The sequence below is a fragment of the Aricia agestis genome, chromosome 2 (assembly GCF_905147365.1).
Source record: "Aricia agestis chromosome 2, ilAriAges1.1, whole genome shotgun sequence".
NCBI lineage: Eukaryota > Metazoa > Arthropoda > Insecta > Lepidoptera > Lycaenidae > Aricia > Aricia agestis.
The window spans coordinates 6238632-6255412 of record NC_056407.1 but is presented as its reverse complement, the minus strand read 5'-3'; the positions used below and the strand labels follow the sequence as shown (position 1 = coordinate 6255412).

The 16781-nt window shown below is 39.4% G+C and overlaps 1 protein-coding gene and 1 long non-coding RNA gene across 4 annotated transcripts in view; one reads left to right on the top strand and one right to left on the bottom strand.

Annotated features, from left to right (window-relative positions):
• LOC121738183 (CLIP-associating protein) overlaps window positions 1–16781 on the bottom strand; it is a 41923-nt gene that overhangs the window by 6462 nt on the left and 18680 nt on the right. For all 3 annotated transcript variants that reach the window (XM_042130091.1, XM_042130082.1, XM_042130101.1), the window contains exons 9-29: window positions 16304–16402; window positions 12151–12344; window positions 9708–9830; window positions 9408–9527; window positions 9038–9165; window positions 8313–8441; window positions 7761–7894; window positions 6844–6891; window positions 5809–5937; window positions 5392–5490; window positions 4961–5081; window positions 4540–4666; window positions 4041–4142; window positions 3333–3458; window positions 2709–2893; window positions 2365–2481; window positions 2043–2161; window positions 1682–1812; window positions 1470–1557; window positions 1243–1368; window positions 161–266 (exon numbers count right to left, since the gene is read on the bottom strand). In XM_042130091.1, the coding sequence (XP_041986025.1) occupies window positions 161–266; window positions 1243–1368; window positions 1470–1557; window positions 1682–1812; window positions 2043–2161; window positions 2365–2481; window positions 2709–2893; window positions 3333–3458; window positions 4041–4142; window positions 4540–4666; window positions 4961–5081; window positions 5392–5490; window positions 5809–5937; window positions 6844–6891; window positions 7761–7894; window positions 8313–8441; window positions 9038–9165; window positions 9408–9527; window positions 9708–9830; window positions 12151–12344; window positions 16304–16402 (2551 nt within the window). The remainder of the gene's footprint in view (window positions 1–160; window positions 267–1242; window positions 1369–1469; window positions 1558–1681; window positions 1813–2042; window positions 2162–2364; window positions 2482–2708; window positions 2894–3332; window positions 3459–4040; window positions 4143–4539; window positions 4667–4960; window positions 5082–5391; window positions 5491–5808; window positions 5938–6843; window positions 6892–7760; window positions 7895–8312; window positions 8442–9037; window positions 9166–9407; window positions 9528–9707; window positions 9831–12150; window positions 12345–16303; window positions 16403–16781) is intronic.
• LOC121738299 lies at window positions 155–16772 on the top strand. Its single transcript, XR_006037268.1, has 3 exons — window positions 155–165; window positions 16362–16364; window positions 16712–16772. It is a non-coding gene; the product is annotated as an uncharacterized LOC121738299 (long non-coding RNA).

The following is a 16781-nucleotide window of genomic DNA, read 5'->3' as shown; positions in this document are numbered from 1 at the left end:
TATTAATAGACAGAAAACATGGTCCTCTAAATATAACATATTATTTTTTTCTTGTACACGAATATCTTATCGTGCTTTATTGCTCATCATATAGACGCGATAGCGGTATATTCGTTTGCAAGGGAAAACGACATATAGCGTCAAGTAATATGGGACTTACGCATTGTAGTGTCCATTGGGTACACCATTTTGTCCTCTAGACAACGTCACGTCCGACATTTGACTGATGCCGGAGTCTTTGCTCGATGTGTGGTTACCGCATTCAGCTGAAATAATATAATATGCTGACTCTAAAGTGATACATTTATTTTTTGATAACGATACGATATTTATTTAGAATTTTTTATTACACGTATCGCACGAGGATAGAAAACTGATAACTATAACATCTAAATATACAGCGTATACTTCATTAGTATTACCACAGAATATATATTAGTAGTACCAACAGAAGTCCAACTCGTGAAACCCGTTTAAAAAAATAACAACTCTTTCTGCGATACTATAAAGTTCAAATTCCGACCGCGCAGTGCTAGGTGCCTACAATTATATTTGCCTACATGTGCGCTCTCTTTCTATCGCGTAAGAGGTACCCTTTCTGACGAAATCAAGATTGTCACCTTTTAGAAAATAAAATAATCTTCTTTTAATTACTATAGCTACTAATAGCAAAACTTTTTTATAGTAATAATCAAATTTTAGTAACCCAAAGTATATTTTATAATAGTTTTATATTCGATTATAGTGTAGGAGCTGGACAGGAATTTTTTACAACTTAAACATAGTAACTTGTGTTTATTTATGTGTAACTAGCTGTCCCGGTGAACTTCGTGTCACTTAAAAACCTTCCCTGGACTTCTACGAATATTTTAAGACTAAAATTAGCAACACATTCAGCGACTCATTTTTATATTATAGATATGCGGTTTGTTTGTAACAAATTGGTTTATTTGCTATGTTTGTGTATTTTTTTTATCTTTTTTTGTATTTTAAAGTCTTAAATTACTTTATTGAAATATTTCTTTGACTTTTTTCAATTGTTCATAATTTATCAGATTAATAATGATTCTGTCACAGCGGTTAAATCAGTACGTAGATATATGCGACGAAAAAATTTTGCGCGCGCGTCACCGCTCGCTTGTGAGTCCCTTGTGATCTGCCCCTTTAAAGGGGTACTTACAGTTCGATACCTAAAGGCGCGAGTGGGACAGGCCTGGTATTACTATTAAATAAATTAGTTACCGTTGGAGTGTTGTGCAGTGTATGTGTGTATCTCGGATGTGGTCTTGCGTATCCGCGAGTATACGTCCTCGGCCGTCGCGGCGTTGGGCGTCGCGCTCGATCCGCGCTGCGGACTGTCACTGCCGGCTGGAAGAGAAGTGTTATGTCACCTGGCGCTCTACAACTAATATAATAGGCACCAACGATCGACCCGAAAACAATAAAAACATGGCAAAACAATAACTTACTGCTTGAGGTTCTCCGGACATGCTGCTGGACCACACCATTGACTATGCTCTGTGTTTCTACCGGTAGCTCGCTCATCAGCGCTGTAAACTAAAGATAAAACAAATTTAGTTTTAAATATCATGCTTACTCTTTTACATATACGATAAGGAAAGAGATAACATGTTTCATAAATCCCGCTCACACAATTTCCACGTTAGCAATCGATACTTACAGGCGCTGGTGCGCAGTCGTAGAGGCAAGCTAGCGCACGCCGCGCCGCCGAGCGTACATCGTGCGCACGCGCATCGCCCGCCAGCGCCGCCACACGCACCATAGCACGTCCCGCCGCACCGTTGGCACCGCCTACATTATATTAAATATTGATTTATGATTCAACGGGTATTATTATGCTAATAATATTATAAATAGTAGGTGGTTACACCGTTAGGTCCGCAGAAAATATGGTACAAAGATGATACCAAAATTAAGGCAGCAAGATAGACCAAACAAAGTACATACTTTCAAATCATCATTACCGATGTTTGGTTTGCAGTGATCGGGTTAAAAAACGTATATCTTGTTTAGAATTATACCTTGTAATGCAGCAGCCAAATTGGCGGGCGTGCAGTAGTCGTGAGCCAGATCAGCCAGGAAGCGTAGTGCGGCCGCACGCGTTCGGGATGTTGGAGCCGCCGCACCGTCCGCTAGGAATCTGATGATTAAAAAATGTGTAAGTTACACGTTCATTCCAAGCGAGTCCAAGAAATCGGGGGCTAAGAAGTGGACGGATGCTTATAAGTTATAACTATCGCAAAATGCCCACAATTTTTTCCATCCACCCCTTATAATTCCTCAGAATATTGGTTTGAGAGTTGTTTGTTATACTAGCCACAAATGTGATTTCAAGACATTTACCTAAATATATTGTGCAGTTGAAGCTCTGCAGTAAAGCACTCGTGTATAACGTCCAATGTCTTCATTATCTTGCTCTGCACTGATCCGAGAATATCCGTGCCGAGTTTCATTAGTAACCTGTCAAACAATTAACACTCACTTCAATCAGATAGAGGTTTACATGCTGTATAGAATTAATTTATTGATAATATATAATATTGCAACTTCTTATAAGTATAGCGTTAGCTGATAGCATTTATAACTTTAAACTTAATCCAGTTTTTTTCTCCCGTTTTTATCTCATTTTTCATTACTGTTCAATTTCTTCTAAGGTACGCAAAATCTAGCTCATACAAAGCACTCACCTAAACATGAGCTGGTACAGCCAGTCCTTGAGTTGCTGCCAGTGCACTAACAGCAGCTCGCAGACGGCATCTAGCAGCAACGAGAACACTTTGGTGTGCGCGTCCACGAACATCTTGTTCAGGAGCTCCGTCAGCCGTCGCAGCTGGTCGTCCGTCAGCAGCCGACCGCTGTTCAGATAGTTTGTCTGAAAATATATAATTACTTCGTAATACATAACATAGATATGGGCTTAAACTAGTTAATAGCACGGATCACAGGTGTGTGAGTAATCAATATTATTAACACACAAATTGCATTGCCACATGGCAGAGTTAAGGACTGCGATACGAGCTCATATCTTTCATCTTGTAATAGCATCGATTACTCTACACTCCAGAGTCTAGGCTGTACGCGAGGTAGTACCAAGGTGCAGAACACATCATACTCGTAAATATAGTAAGAGCTTCCTATTGAGTTAATAACACTTTATAAAGTTTTAATTTTTGAACATTTCTTATAATTGCTGTAATACAGCGGTCGATTTTCGTTTTGTGTGTAAAACCAATCACCATTGTTTCCATTTGCCACAACGTACCGGCAGCGCTTTCTTTGTAATAGCTTCATAAAAAGTGGGCGGTACTTACGAGATGCGTGAGTCCGTCCTTTCGCTCGGTCCAGTGCGTGCACGCGCACAGCGCGATGATGTCGTCGGGCGGCGGCGGGGGAGGGGGCGACGCCTCCCACCCGCGCCCCGAGCCCCATGATAGGCTCTGAAACATTTAATATTCAATAAAAAAAAACAAAATCTATTTTCAATTTGACAAAAGACTTTCATAAATAAAAGAGTACAATTCGTGTGTATAGGCTTGTCAGTCAAAATCATGTCAAAATCTCTTGTGTGTGTGTTGTAGTGTGTGTAATTTTTTATTTGTTAAAAAAATGTATGGTAGAAGCATAATTTCAAAATAATATTAGCTTGATGCACTCCTTCAACTAAAACTGTGCAAAATTTCAATCACCTACATTTCCGCATTTTTCGTCAAAAGGGATACAAAGTTTTTCGCTCGCGTATATACAGTGTGTAACAAAAATAAGTGATAATACTTTATGGTGTGTACGTGTTCCTTATAGAGAGTTCACTGTGAAAGTAGCAGCGACGAAGGACGAAAATTTTTTTTCACATTTGTATGGGCAAGGGCCCGAGGGTCACGAGTTTCCCCATACAAAAGTGAAAACAATTTTTGTTCGTTCAGCGCTGCTACTTTCACAGTGAACTCTCTACAAGAAACACGTACACACCCTAAAGTATTATCACTTATTTTTTTACACCCTGTATAGATACATGAACTTACATCATGTCGTCGGTAGGAATCCAGACTCCTCTCGGAGCAAACGCTGGACGCTTCAGAATCGTCATCGCGCCGCGCCTCGTACGCCGAACTGTCTTCCGGGCTCTGTGAAATTGTAATTATTAATATTTCCAAGTTACAAATTTTATATCAGCTATTTTTTAAAACATTTTAAAACAATTACATACATACAGTATAGTAATTATAATCAATAATATACAACTTAATCAGAGATATTGGATATCATGTCACTTGATAGACAAATACAACATTTGTCAATAAGGTATATCTGGTCATTACTTAGGTCCGTATTTTTAGTCAGTACTCAAGATGCATCTCGGTCTCAAGACACGGTTCAGGCTCTGTGATTGGTTGGCTGTCAAAATTTGGACCAATCACAGAGCCGAACCGCGTCTCGAGACCGGGTTGCATCTTAAGTACTGACCACGGGCCTTACAGTTGTGTGCATATTTTCTAGTAAGGAAGAAAGAGTACGACATACCCTTAGGGCGTGCTCAGCATCTCTGCTCTGCTGCAGCAAACGTAACGTCGCAGATGGGGCTTTCTGCGGCCTCTCCATGGACTCTCGTCGCCGTATACCGCCCGCTACACTGCTAGACCGACCAGTCCTGTGTAAAAAATATAACCGTTCATAATTCTTGTATTTGTCGTGCCCTGTATTAACTTTTAACGTCAAATTTAATAACGTAATATTATATCAGTGTATTATCTAAAGGCCACGATCTTCACATAAGCCACGATGGATAACCAAGATAGCCATCATGTTTGCGCAGCTATTGATTTCCCATTTGACCATGAGGAAACATAGATGAAAATGCCCCTCAACGGTTTGTAAACGCCCTTACTTGTATGGTTCAACATCAATCTGCTTAAGAATTCTCTTATAGTATATGTGAACTTACCTTGTAGGGCTAGTCTCTCTAGAGCCAGCGAGCGAGCGCGGTATGCCCGAGGGGCGACGTCGCGCGCTCGACAGCGACATCGGACCGCTCCGGGACGACGGCGACGACGAACGCGACGTCGCTGGAAAAAAATACAGTTAAGTTAGCCTAACATTTATAACCACTTCGTTTGTTTTTAATTTTATATATTGCGCAGTCCTTCTTTTAGACTTTAATATTACTAGTCACTAGACTAGATTGCGTTAATATGACTTAAAACTTAAAACTTAGTCTTGTGTTAAGATATAATTTTTTATTTCAATAAACATGAATGTAAATATAACATCACATTTAACTCAGGGTTGATATTACCCAGATATGCGCAAGTTGGCCTTACAGGTAGACAAGTAGGTGTTTTGCATGTGACAGACAAGTTAGATGTATTATCTTACGTTGTGACTGTGAAACTCCGGGCCGCGATCGCGAGCGGCTGACCACTCGCTCGGGACTGGGCGGCACGCCGGCTGCCACGGGCGAACGTTTCGTCCGAGCTGAAAGTATAACATCTAACCTAAACTATGGTCGATAATACTATTATCAGTACAGTAAAAACTCTACGTAGTTAATAGTAAATAATTTATATTTTTGAGGTTATATTTCTAGTGTGCTGGTTTGTTTTCAGTGCATTTTATGACAATGTGATGCATACCTTGTTGTGCGACCTCTCCCTCTTTCGTGAGCAAAAACATAACACAACGTTTAGTTAAACTTTAAAAAAAACCATACTTTTTGGGCTGGCGGCAAAGGCAACAGTTGTTGAATAATTTGATGGAATGTTCAAAGAGCTTTTTCTTTCGCAAGATACTTACGCAAGCTGGCGGTACCGGCGGCCATTTTATTGCGTCCGAGGTGCGAGTACAACGCACGCGCGCGCGCTCGCTGCGCCGCAGCTGCGTCCAGCGCCGACACAGAGCGGGCCGCACCGCTGGCGGCACGGTCTGTGATGAAATGGTGATGAGTGATAAGAGCTGGATACTACTTCGCTCTTTTAAATGATGGTAAGGGTACAACTATTTCAAGGTGCTGAGTCGTTTTTAAAACGGGTACAACTAATGGTAAGTTACCATTACCTAATTGGCAATGTGATAAAATGATTTTAACACTCGATATAGAAATGAAAGCGTCTAAGATCTATCATGTTAAAGGTGTCTAGTAAAATAAATCACGAAACTCAACATTTTTTGTGGTGTAGAAACATATGCATGCAAAACAAAAATGCTTAGTAGGTGCGCGTGTAAAATTGTAATCTTTCTTTTGGAAAAAAGCAACTCAAAATAATACAAGCTCAAAACCAAGTAATACTTAAGTACTACAGGTACCTAGTCTAATTTAGCATATATTATGATACCAGTATAGTAAAATTATTAAAAAACACCTCTCATAGCAACAGGAATATGTGATATTGGCGGTCTCTCTTGTGATGCACGTCGTCTTCTCAAAGAATTAGTCCTACTAATACCGGAGACCAAGTTCTCAGTAGATGCTACATTAATATTACATAGAAGAATATTCACCATATCCCAGAGAAGCATGAAAACAATTTTGTATGATATAAAATTTAATATTTTTAATAAATTAAGAATTCATTATTATTAGTTATAACATAAGCTAGAAACAAGTACAATTATTTTAAACAGTACTAAATGTACCGTACCATATTTTATTATTATATATTACACCATTATGAATATATATATAGGTCCCTTAGTACTAAATAGTTACAAATAACAACTAGGTATTCTTTTTTAATGTTAGTTTTAAGGTGCTCAGTGCACTGCAATACGTCAGTAGAGTTGCTGTAAGTGTATCGAATGTCATTTTAATAATATTCTGACATTACTCACCAGACACACTTGCAGATGGGCTTCTTGGACTAGTCAACATTTTTCGTTCTGAAAACAAAATATACAATTAGATATTGCTTTAAGAAAAACCTAATGATACTGGGCTTTAAGCCAAGTTGTAACACATTGCTCATAAATCATAATTTATTGGTAACATTGATGAAGTTCGAAAACAAAACAGGATTAAGGAATAGCTGTGCTGCGGATGCTATCACACATCGCGAGAACATGAAACGGCTCTCTAAAATGTAGTCGCGTGATCTACGTTAAATCCCATACGTTTTAATAGATTTAGCCTCGCCGTCGTTATAAGCGATAACAAGTGGCAACTGGACTTAAGTCTTCGTTTGAACTTACACTACAGACTTACCACACCTTTATAAATTTTCCCAGTTTAATATCTTCTCTATAAAGATTGTACCACAGAGAAGTTAATTCCTAGGCAGATAGCGGATCTAAGTAATTTGGTCGCGTTGAGTCAAACCCATCCGACCGATCGCAGCTAACATTGAATTTACATAAGCCGACCAAATGACGTAGGTCCATCAACTGCCTAGGAATCAATTTCGTCGATGGTACAATAAAAAACTTGAGAGGTGTCAAGGGACACCCGGATGAAACGAAGTTATTTCTTATGTGTCAAAAACCTGTATACCCTCAACAAAAAAAAAACAAAAAAAGAGAGACAGTGAGAGAAACACGCGCTACCGCACGGCTTACAGCTATAGCAAAAAGCACAGACATAGATCAAGATACATACTGCATGTCCCGGGAAGAACATACACATGCATGGTATCTATCTTGATTAAGTCTGTGGCAAAACGTGTCTTTACAACTTTTTGGTCTTAATTTTTTCCGTCTAGTCCCCTTTCGCAATAAGGATACGCGCGATAAGGAACTTCGTTCCAATATCATACCAGTGCCAACGTGCTGCAGGCTGTCGACGCTGCCGATTCGCTCCCGCTCCAGCTGCTTCTGTGCGGCTGCGTCTAGCCCCGCGAACAGCTGCTCCGCGTGCTCGGGAAAGTGACGCTTGTACGCCCAGTATGCTCTAGAAATAATTAACAACGATGTTATCAACAGTTCAAGAGTTATAACTCACCGGGACGCCATCGCGACCAGTGACCATGTCACCTCTACGTCGCTGCAAAGTGCTGTTTTTAAACTTAACTTTAAGAAAAACACCGCTTCGCGGCGACGTAGAGACGCCAGACGTTGCTTGGACGTTGCCATGGTAACATCACTGGCTACGTCGCGTTGGCTTCCCGGTGAGTTATAGCCCAAAAAGAAAGATTAGTTGCATTGCATTTTATTATTACACCTTTGATGCTATTACTCTGTGATACTCGTATTTTATTGTTTCTATTTATGATAATATTCTATTATGATATAAAATTATGGGACGATAAACAATCAGTTTGAGTTTGACTCAGCTTGGAGCAATTGGTTGAGAGGAAAGAGACACATACTTGCGCGCGTGATTCCTCGCGGCGGAGTCGGCGTCGACGCACGCTCGTTTGATCGCATCCCGTATCACCGTCTGCTGCTTCTCCAGCGACGACGAGCTCCAGCGTTCCAGCACTAGCACTAGCACCTCACTGGAATAGAACAAAGTGAAGCAAATTAAATTTTAGATATACAGAAGTCACCAAGCCTCGCCCTAGCTTACAGTCCATACTTCTTTATCATGAATCATGATATTAAAGATAGCAAAAACACATCTAGAAAGAGACATGTTGAAATTGTTTATAGCTTTATTATCCTAAGTTAGTTGAGTTAGCATTGTAGCTAACAATCTTGAATACCGCGATGTCTCTGAAATCGACCCGATAAAGACTGAATATTTTTTTATTTATAATCAGGCTACGTAGGCCTCCCGTATTGCCACCTTCAGGAGCAGGAACACCGTTGAGATTTTAGTAGGTAGTACCGGGTGCGCCCGTCCGCCCCGGGGAGTCCCACATTCCTCGGTGGTCCCCCCTAGGCCACGGGGATGCGTCAAAGCATTCCCCCAACGAAAAAAAAGGCTACGTAGGCCTGATGTAAATATGACAGTGTCCAGTCCGCAACCCGCGAACTCGGAAGATCTGTTTTTGGGGCTTTCAACGTATGTCTCCAGCATCATAAGCAGCATAAGCAACTATATTTTGTTTTGGTTTATAAACAAAATCAGTTTAAAGTACACCAGACTTACCTCAATGTAGATCTGATCTCTTTGGACTTGTGCGTTGTCAGATTAGTCGCCAGCACGGGTATGAGTCGCGGCGAGTGTACGTACGTCACGATGTATTTCACACACACTGTTCCAGCAGACGACACCACCTTTATGAGTATATAAAATGAATTAAAGAACAGCATCAACTTTATCAACAAGTAAAAAAATATCGTGGACCTGGCGAATCATTCAACGTAAGTTTTGTGAGGATAATATTTATGTTTTGTGTGAAAGATGAAGTAATCTCCGGTCAAGCCAAAGCATCGATTTCCACGGTACCGTTAACCATGTACGGTAATGAAATAATCATAACATTTACTTGAAAGTTATCTTTTAAACATTTAATTACCTTAGCGGCGTTCTGTATGAGATTGATGAGTTCTTGTAGTATGTACAGGCTGAACTGTTCCAGTTTGTTCTTCAACACTTTGGCCATATGCGCAATAGTGATACACGCTTCGCGAACCACCTGTGGAAATGAAAAAAACTTCTTTATTTTATAAACACAAAAACATTAAAAATAGAAAGTATTTTTTTGGATTCTGCTGCCTGGAGCATTTAAATTTTAATGACTTTTACACCAGTTACGTATGACGAAATATTGAATTCCAACTAAGAAGTTATTTTAATCAAAATTTAGTTTTCATACCTGACTCCGTAGATCCTTGATTACGACTAGAAATGGCACGGAGAAATCCTTGAGATGGGTGGAGAATTCGTAGGTGTACTGCACATGCGCGTTCGCTATTAACAGTGATCTTATTTTCTTAAGCTGAAACAAAAACAAAACGTTATTTATTTCAATAAAAATATTTGTTTCTGTTCGTCCTGTAAATCGACGATATTGCAATTTGCAGTATTAAAATATCGTTGTTGATTGTTAATATTTGTCTACAATTATATATACCCCATCTTACATCAATCAATACCCAATCAACAGCATGGCTTCTTAAAAGGTCGCTCCACTACTACCAACCTGGCTTGTTTCTCTAGCTATATCTTAGAAAATATGGAAGGTGGTGGCCAAATTGATGTAATCTACACGGATTTTGAGAAAGCCTTCGATCGTGTAGACCATGATATTCTTCTTCATAAGCTACAGGCTCTCGGCATTCACGGAGACTTGTTACGATGGATGAAATCATACTTGTCTAACCGGTCACAGGCTGTGGTCTTGGGAGGCTATCGCTCGGATTTCATTATTGTTCCTACTGGCGTCCCCCAAGGCTCTCATTTGGGTCCGCTCCTTTACAATGCATACTTATTTGATATTGGATTATATATAAAAAACTCAAATTATCTAATGTACGCAGACGATAAAAAGGTTTTTCTTAAAATAAGAACACCTATGGACTGTATCTTGCTTCAAAACGATTTAGACAATTTACTCTCGTATTATGCATTGAACAACATCACAGTCAACTCTAGTAAATGTGAGTGCATCACCTTTACTCGAAAACTAAACCCTATTACTAATCACTACAAGCTTGATGGAATCGTCATTAAAAGAAAACGTAGTATCAGGGATTTGGGTGTCTTTTTAGATAGTAAATTCATGTTCTCGGACCACATTGAGAATATCATCTCAAAAGCTCACAAAAACCTTGGATTTGTTCTGCGTAGCTGTAAATCTTTTTCAAACCCTACAGCTCTTATGTCAGTCTACTCAGCTTATGTCAGGAGTATTCTAGAATATAGTTGTCCTATTTGGTCTCCACACTACATTATCTATAAAAGCCGACTAGAGAGAATACAAAAGAAGTTTATTAATCACCTGAACTATAAAAGCCGGAAATTCTTTAAAACTTATGAAGATTCCTGTGATTCACACAATCTGCTAACTTTAGAGCAGAGGCGTATTGTCCTGGATATGGGCTTTCTTTACGATATTTTAAATAATAGAATAGATTGTCCACACCTTGTATCTCAAATTTCATTTCGAACCCCAAAATACCGAACCCGTAAGACCCCACTACTGCATGTTCCGTTGCATCAAACAAATTACGCACAAAATTCTGTCCTAACACGTATCACTCATGAATTTAATAAGCATTTCAGTAATATTGACTTATTTTCTCACTCTAAGGCTAAATTTAGAATCCAAGTAATAAATTCGGTAAAAAGCCTGAAATTATGACTAAAGAAATAATATTATTGCTTGCACCAGTCTTCTTAATTAAAATTAATTCAAATTAGTTAATATAATTTAAATCAAATACTTACATAAAACACAACTAAAAACACCTCGATATTATTAAAACCTGCATGGTAACATTATAGTCTTATTAAAAATAAAAAAGGTTTGAATATTATGTGATATATTAAGTCTATGAACTTAACAGTAACTGTTGTGCTATAGGCCTCTTGGATATCGTTGCTAAGCTACGGCAACGCCGCGGGTCGGTTGACGGCGGAAACTCGTGACCGCTTTTCTCATATGATTCTCATACAAGTCACTGCACTTTTTTGCTGATCGCACTCTGACGGATACGTGTTGCCTGAATCTGCCACTCGCCGCGCCACTAGAGATATCCAAGAGCCCTATACTGGTTAAATTTCTCGACCAGCCTCTTCTTTCTAGACTTTTAACTTTCAATATGAATATTAATGTGCCTTTATTATTTTAAGGTTTTAGTTTGTACTACATAATAGTTATATATGGGAAACCTGTTATTGGCTTTATTGTTTGTTAAACGCTCTATGTAATTTTTTTTAAGTATGTAAGCTGTTGGTTTTCATAATAAATAAATAAATAAATAAATTTGATTTTATCCAAACAAAAACACTAAAGAATAGAACTTCATCAAAAACCCTCAGTAACTGGGCATTACAGTTAGAAGTGTGCGATTTTGCCTTGTTTTTATCTTCCAAGGCAACTGGCATTTCTAAGTGACTAAACACACTGGCCCGAAATTACGCGGCCGATGTTTGGCATGATTACGCCTGCAATGCGCTACGCATAATACAAACGCGAGGTAATTTCGGAATGGTGTGTCATCACTTATCAGTAATTAAATACATTGCAGGCTTAATCAGGCCGAACTTCGCCCTAGTGTGTTTAGACACTAAGATCTTAGTAACAATGGACTCACCGCGTCAACCCGCTTCTCCCAGTCGGCGGCACGGTCACCGAGCAGCGCGGCGGCGTGCCGGCACATGTCGTCGAGTCCGCGCGCGCCGTACACCGCGGCCGGCCCCACGGACGTGAACGCCGCCTCGAACGCCTCGCACGACACCGCCCCCGCCTCGCCCGCCCCAACCCCGCCACCCCCGCCGCCGCCAGACACTGGAAATCGTAAAGTTTAGTATATCTAATTTAATAAAGTTATTTTTAACTTATTAAGTGGCGAGAGAGGGGACTGAGAAAAATACAACGTCTTGTTGATTTAATACAGTTTAATAAGTAGGACCTATAAGGCTTTTTGTTAGGTGGACACAATCAGAACTAAAGCGGTCATATTATTATTGTTCTGTCAATGTCATCAAAGTACAATTTTACGCATTACAAATGAAGAGTAACATCATCAAATATTTGTTTGTTTACGCATTCTCAGAGTAAATAAAAAGAATGTATCATGTTCCACTTTATTAACCTCATTAAATTGAACTATAAAATCTTTATCTTTAAGTATCAAATATTATGTAGATGTGTTTACTGTTTAATTCATGTATTTGTTAATGTAAAATATTTTGTTACTAACAAAACAAGATTATGACATCGAAGACACACCCCAATAGAGGCAAAATAGCATTCATTAATTGGTAATTCATTTTTCTACTCTTTTTACGATGGGAATTTAACACTCCGAATCAACTATTCTTAACTAACAACTTTGATTCAGCCTGGAACTATTAAACAGCAAAATAGTATTTCCCAAAATCTAACAAAGAAATAACTTATAAAACTTAGACCTACCCAAGACGTTTTTTTAATATTTTATGCGAACACAATTTTGTAGTTCTGTTATACCGAGACTGCGTTAAACCCATATCGAAACTTTTTAACACTTTACTCGCAGGGGACTTCAATACATACCTTTCAAGATCAGATTCGCGCGCTTGTAAACTCCGGGCATTATTCACATCCTTTAATCTCAGCATACTCCCACTTTCAGCGACACATCACGCCCCAAATTGTTCCCCCTCCTTGTCAGATCTCCTTGTCACCTCCTCTCCCGACCTCATAAAAGTCCATGGTCAAATTCCTTGCAACCTTTCTTATCATGACATTATATTCCTTTCCCTTAAAATCAAACCACCTCGCCGTAAACCCAAGTTCCTTTTCTTGCGCAGCTTTAAGGGATTAGACTTAGAGACTTTTATACAGGAGTTATCTGGATCTGATTGGTCGCCTATCTATTCTGCTCCTGATTTAGACTCAAAGGTAACACTTTTAAAGGAATTTCTAACTACGCTCTTTGATAAGCATGCTCCCATAAAGAAGGTTAAGGTTAAGCATGTACCTGCACCCTGGCTATCGCATGATATTGTTATCTTAATGGCCAAACGCGATCGTGCCATGCGTAGATTAGATACAGGAAAAGACCAACTTGTGACAATTTTGACAAATATAAGTATCTGCGAAATCATTGTAATCGTCTGTGTAGAGATGCTAAGAGACGTCACATACATTCCTCTATTGAAAAAAGTAACCCTTCACAACTATGGAAGTTTCTCTCTACACTAGGAATCGGCATGTCATCTGCCAGCATCAATAACACAGTCAACGTAAATGACCTCAACACTCATTTCTCTGTCCCGCCAGTTACTGTCGACCGGTATACTAAAACCCATACTAAAGTAACCCTTCACAACTATGGAAGTTTCTCTCTACACTAGGAATCGGCATGTCATCTGCCAGCATCAATAACACAGTCAACGTAAATGAGCTCAATACTCATTTCTCTGTCCCGCCAGTTACTGTCGACCGGTATACTAAAACCCATACTATATCCGCTCTCTTTCCCTCCCCTCCTGTGCTTCATTCTCATTCAAGCCCGTCTCTGATGAAGAAGTTTATAGACATATCATGGCTATAACTTCTAATGCAGCAGGCGATGATAACCTTAGTCCTCGTATGATATTCCTTATCCTTCCAGAACTCTTGCCAATTCTCACTCACATTTTTAACTATTCCTTGACAACGAGTTCTTTCCCTTCTGCTTGGAAACGAGCTAATATCATCCCACTTCCCAAAATCCCTAACCCCTCATCCGTGTCTGAATTTAGACCAATCTCCATATTGCCTTACCTCTCCAAAGTCCTGGAACACATTGTCCACAAACAGCTTTCCCAATATCTATCCACCAATAGTCTGCTCTCTCCCTTCCAATCCGGCTTCCGTTCTGGTCACAGTACTGTCACAGCACTGCTGAAAGTCACAGACGATCTCCGATTAGCCATGGAGAATAAATGTGTTTCGATCTTGGTCTTGCTTGATTTTAGCAGTGCTTTCAACTCTGTAGCCTTTGATATTATCCTCTCCATCCTCTCCTCTCTTAATATATCTCCCTCAGTGGTACACTGGTTTGACTCATATTTTCGGGGACGCTCGCAACGTGTTCGCTCTGATGAGGCCACCTCTGATTGGTGTGATATCGAAGCAGGTGTACCCCAAGGTGGCGTACTCTCTCCTCTCCTATTTTCTATTTTTATTAATATGATAGTCTCAATTATATATTCTTATTTCCATCTCTATGCAGACGACCTTCAAATTTATCGTCACTGTAATCTAGAAGACATTGATTCTGCAGTGGCTTCAATCAACTCGGACACACAGCGCATACAACTACCAACTACAGCGCATAGCTGACTGGGCTAGATCTTATGGCCTATTGGTCAATCCAAAAAAATCACAGGCCATTATAATAGGAAGCCGATATATGACCCAGCAACTACGTCATGTGCCGAATATCATATATGATAACATCGTTATTAAGTATGCAGAAACGGCAAAAATTTTGGGTTTAATTTTGGACAACAACCTCTGTTGGAAGCCTCAGGTTAACGAAGTTAGCAGGAAAGTACACCACTCGCTGCACATGATGAGAAACCTCCAAAACTTTTTACCCACCCAAACCAAAATTTTGCTCGTCCAAACTCTCATTTTCCCAATCCTTGACTATGCCGACTCCTGCTACTTAGACCTGATCGAAGAGCTTTTGACAAAATTAGAACGTTTGCAAAATCTTTGCATACGCTTCATTTTTGGCTTAAAAAAGTTTGACCACATATCAGCTCATAGGTCAAAACTTAAGTGGCTTCCTATCCGTCTCCGTCGCAATTCCCATATTCTTTGTCTACTGTACAATATCCTGTATAACCCCCTCTCTCCCTCCTACCTTGTTGAACGTTTCAATTTTTCCCGACCACTCCATACTGCAGGTCCAATATTAGAACAAACATTTCACTCCCATCCCATCGTTCCAACTTTTACTCATACTCCTTCACCGTTCATGCAGTCAGATTGTGGAACTCGCTTCCCCACACTGTTCGTGATAGCTCTACCATCGGTGTGTTTAAGAGACGCCTAAAGGAGCATCTTCATGAATCTCAATCCATTTAAGTACCGTTATTAAATATACATATAGTATTTATGTATTATAGACATATTGTAAAGTATTTATTATTATTATTTATAATTCATATAGTATTATTATTAGTTTTTGTATTTGTGCACGCCCTATCTGATGTCTTATGTCACATCTCTCTCCGTAGGGCTGCTGTAAGAAATTTCTTTGGAAATAAGCAGTCCTTTGTGTCGTTTTTCTGTGTCAATTTCTATGTAAATAGTGTCTTGTGTGCAATAAATGTTTAAATAAATAAATAAATAAAAAAAGATTAAAGTAGCATCGGTGTTTTCTTTTTGCTATATAAGGCGAAAACCACAGACATAGATCATGATAGATACCGCATGTACTTCGCGTGCCATATCGCGCTCCCAAACGACGAGCAATGCTCATCTTTTGAAAGTCTGTTATTTAGTCTGCTACCGGAATCGGACGTTTAAAATTCGGAATTTAAAAAACGCCTAAATGCCTAAAGGTGCCGTATTGAACTGTAGAAATTCAAATAGAAACGTTGGCCTAGAATCTCGATAATGGGCACTTTTCTTATCATCGGTACGTCACAGTAGCTATAAGAAAGTGGCACGCTCGTCATGCGGTATCTATCTTGATCTATGTCTGTGGCGAAAACCTTTATTGGGGTATGTGCTCGAATGAGCCAAACCAAGTGATCACTTACCACTACTCGCGCAGGTTAGTTTGGCCGGCGGCGGCGGCTTCCTACTCGCTGACGGCAGACTGTACAAGCCCGCTACTGTTTTCTTTGGTATTTCACATGCTGATTTTGTCATGTGTCAGCAATTTCGTAGGCGACACGTCAATGTTTTATGAGGAAGAAGAGTATTATTTTGTGAGGTGAGTATTAATAATGTTTGCGATGTTTATTAGCAGCACCAGCGTCGATCCAGATGATGGCACATGGTGGAAGAGAAATAATGAGAGTTAGATTATCATTATATTAAGAGACTACTATTTAGGTATTTAAAAAGTACTAAATGCAAAATTAGGTAGGAAAATGATTTTAAATGAAAGTGATATTTCCGTCACCGCGGTCGATTCGTCAAAGTACTCAATTACTTTATTTCAGTTAATCAAGACTTCGACATAAACTCCATACGTTTTCTGTCAAACTCTTTATTAAATTTAAGTTGTCATTA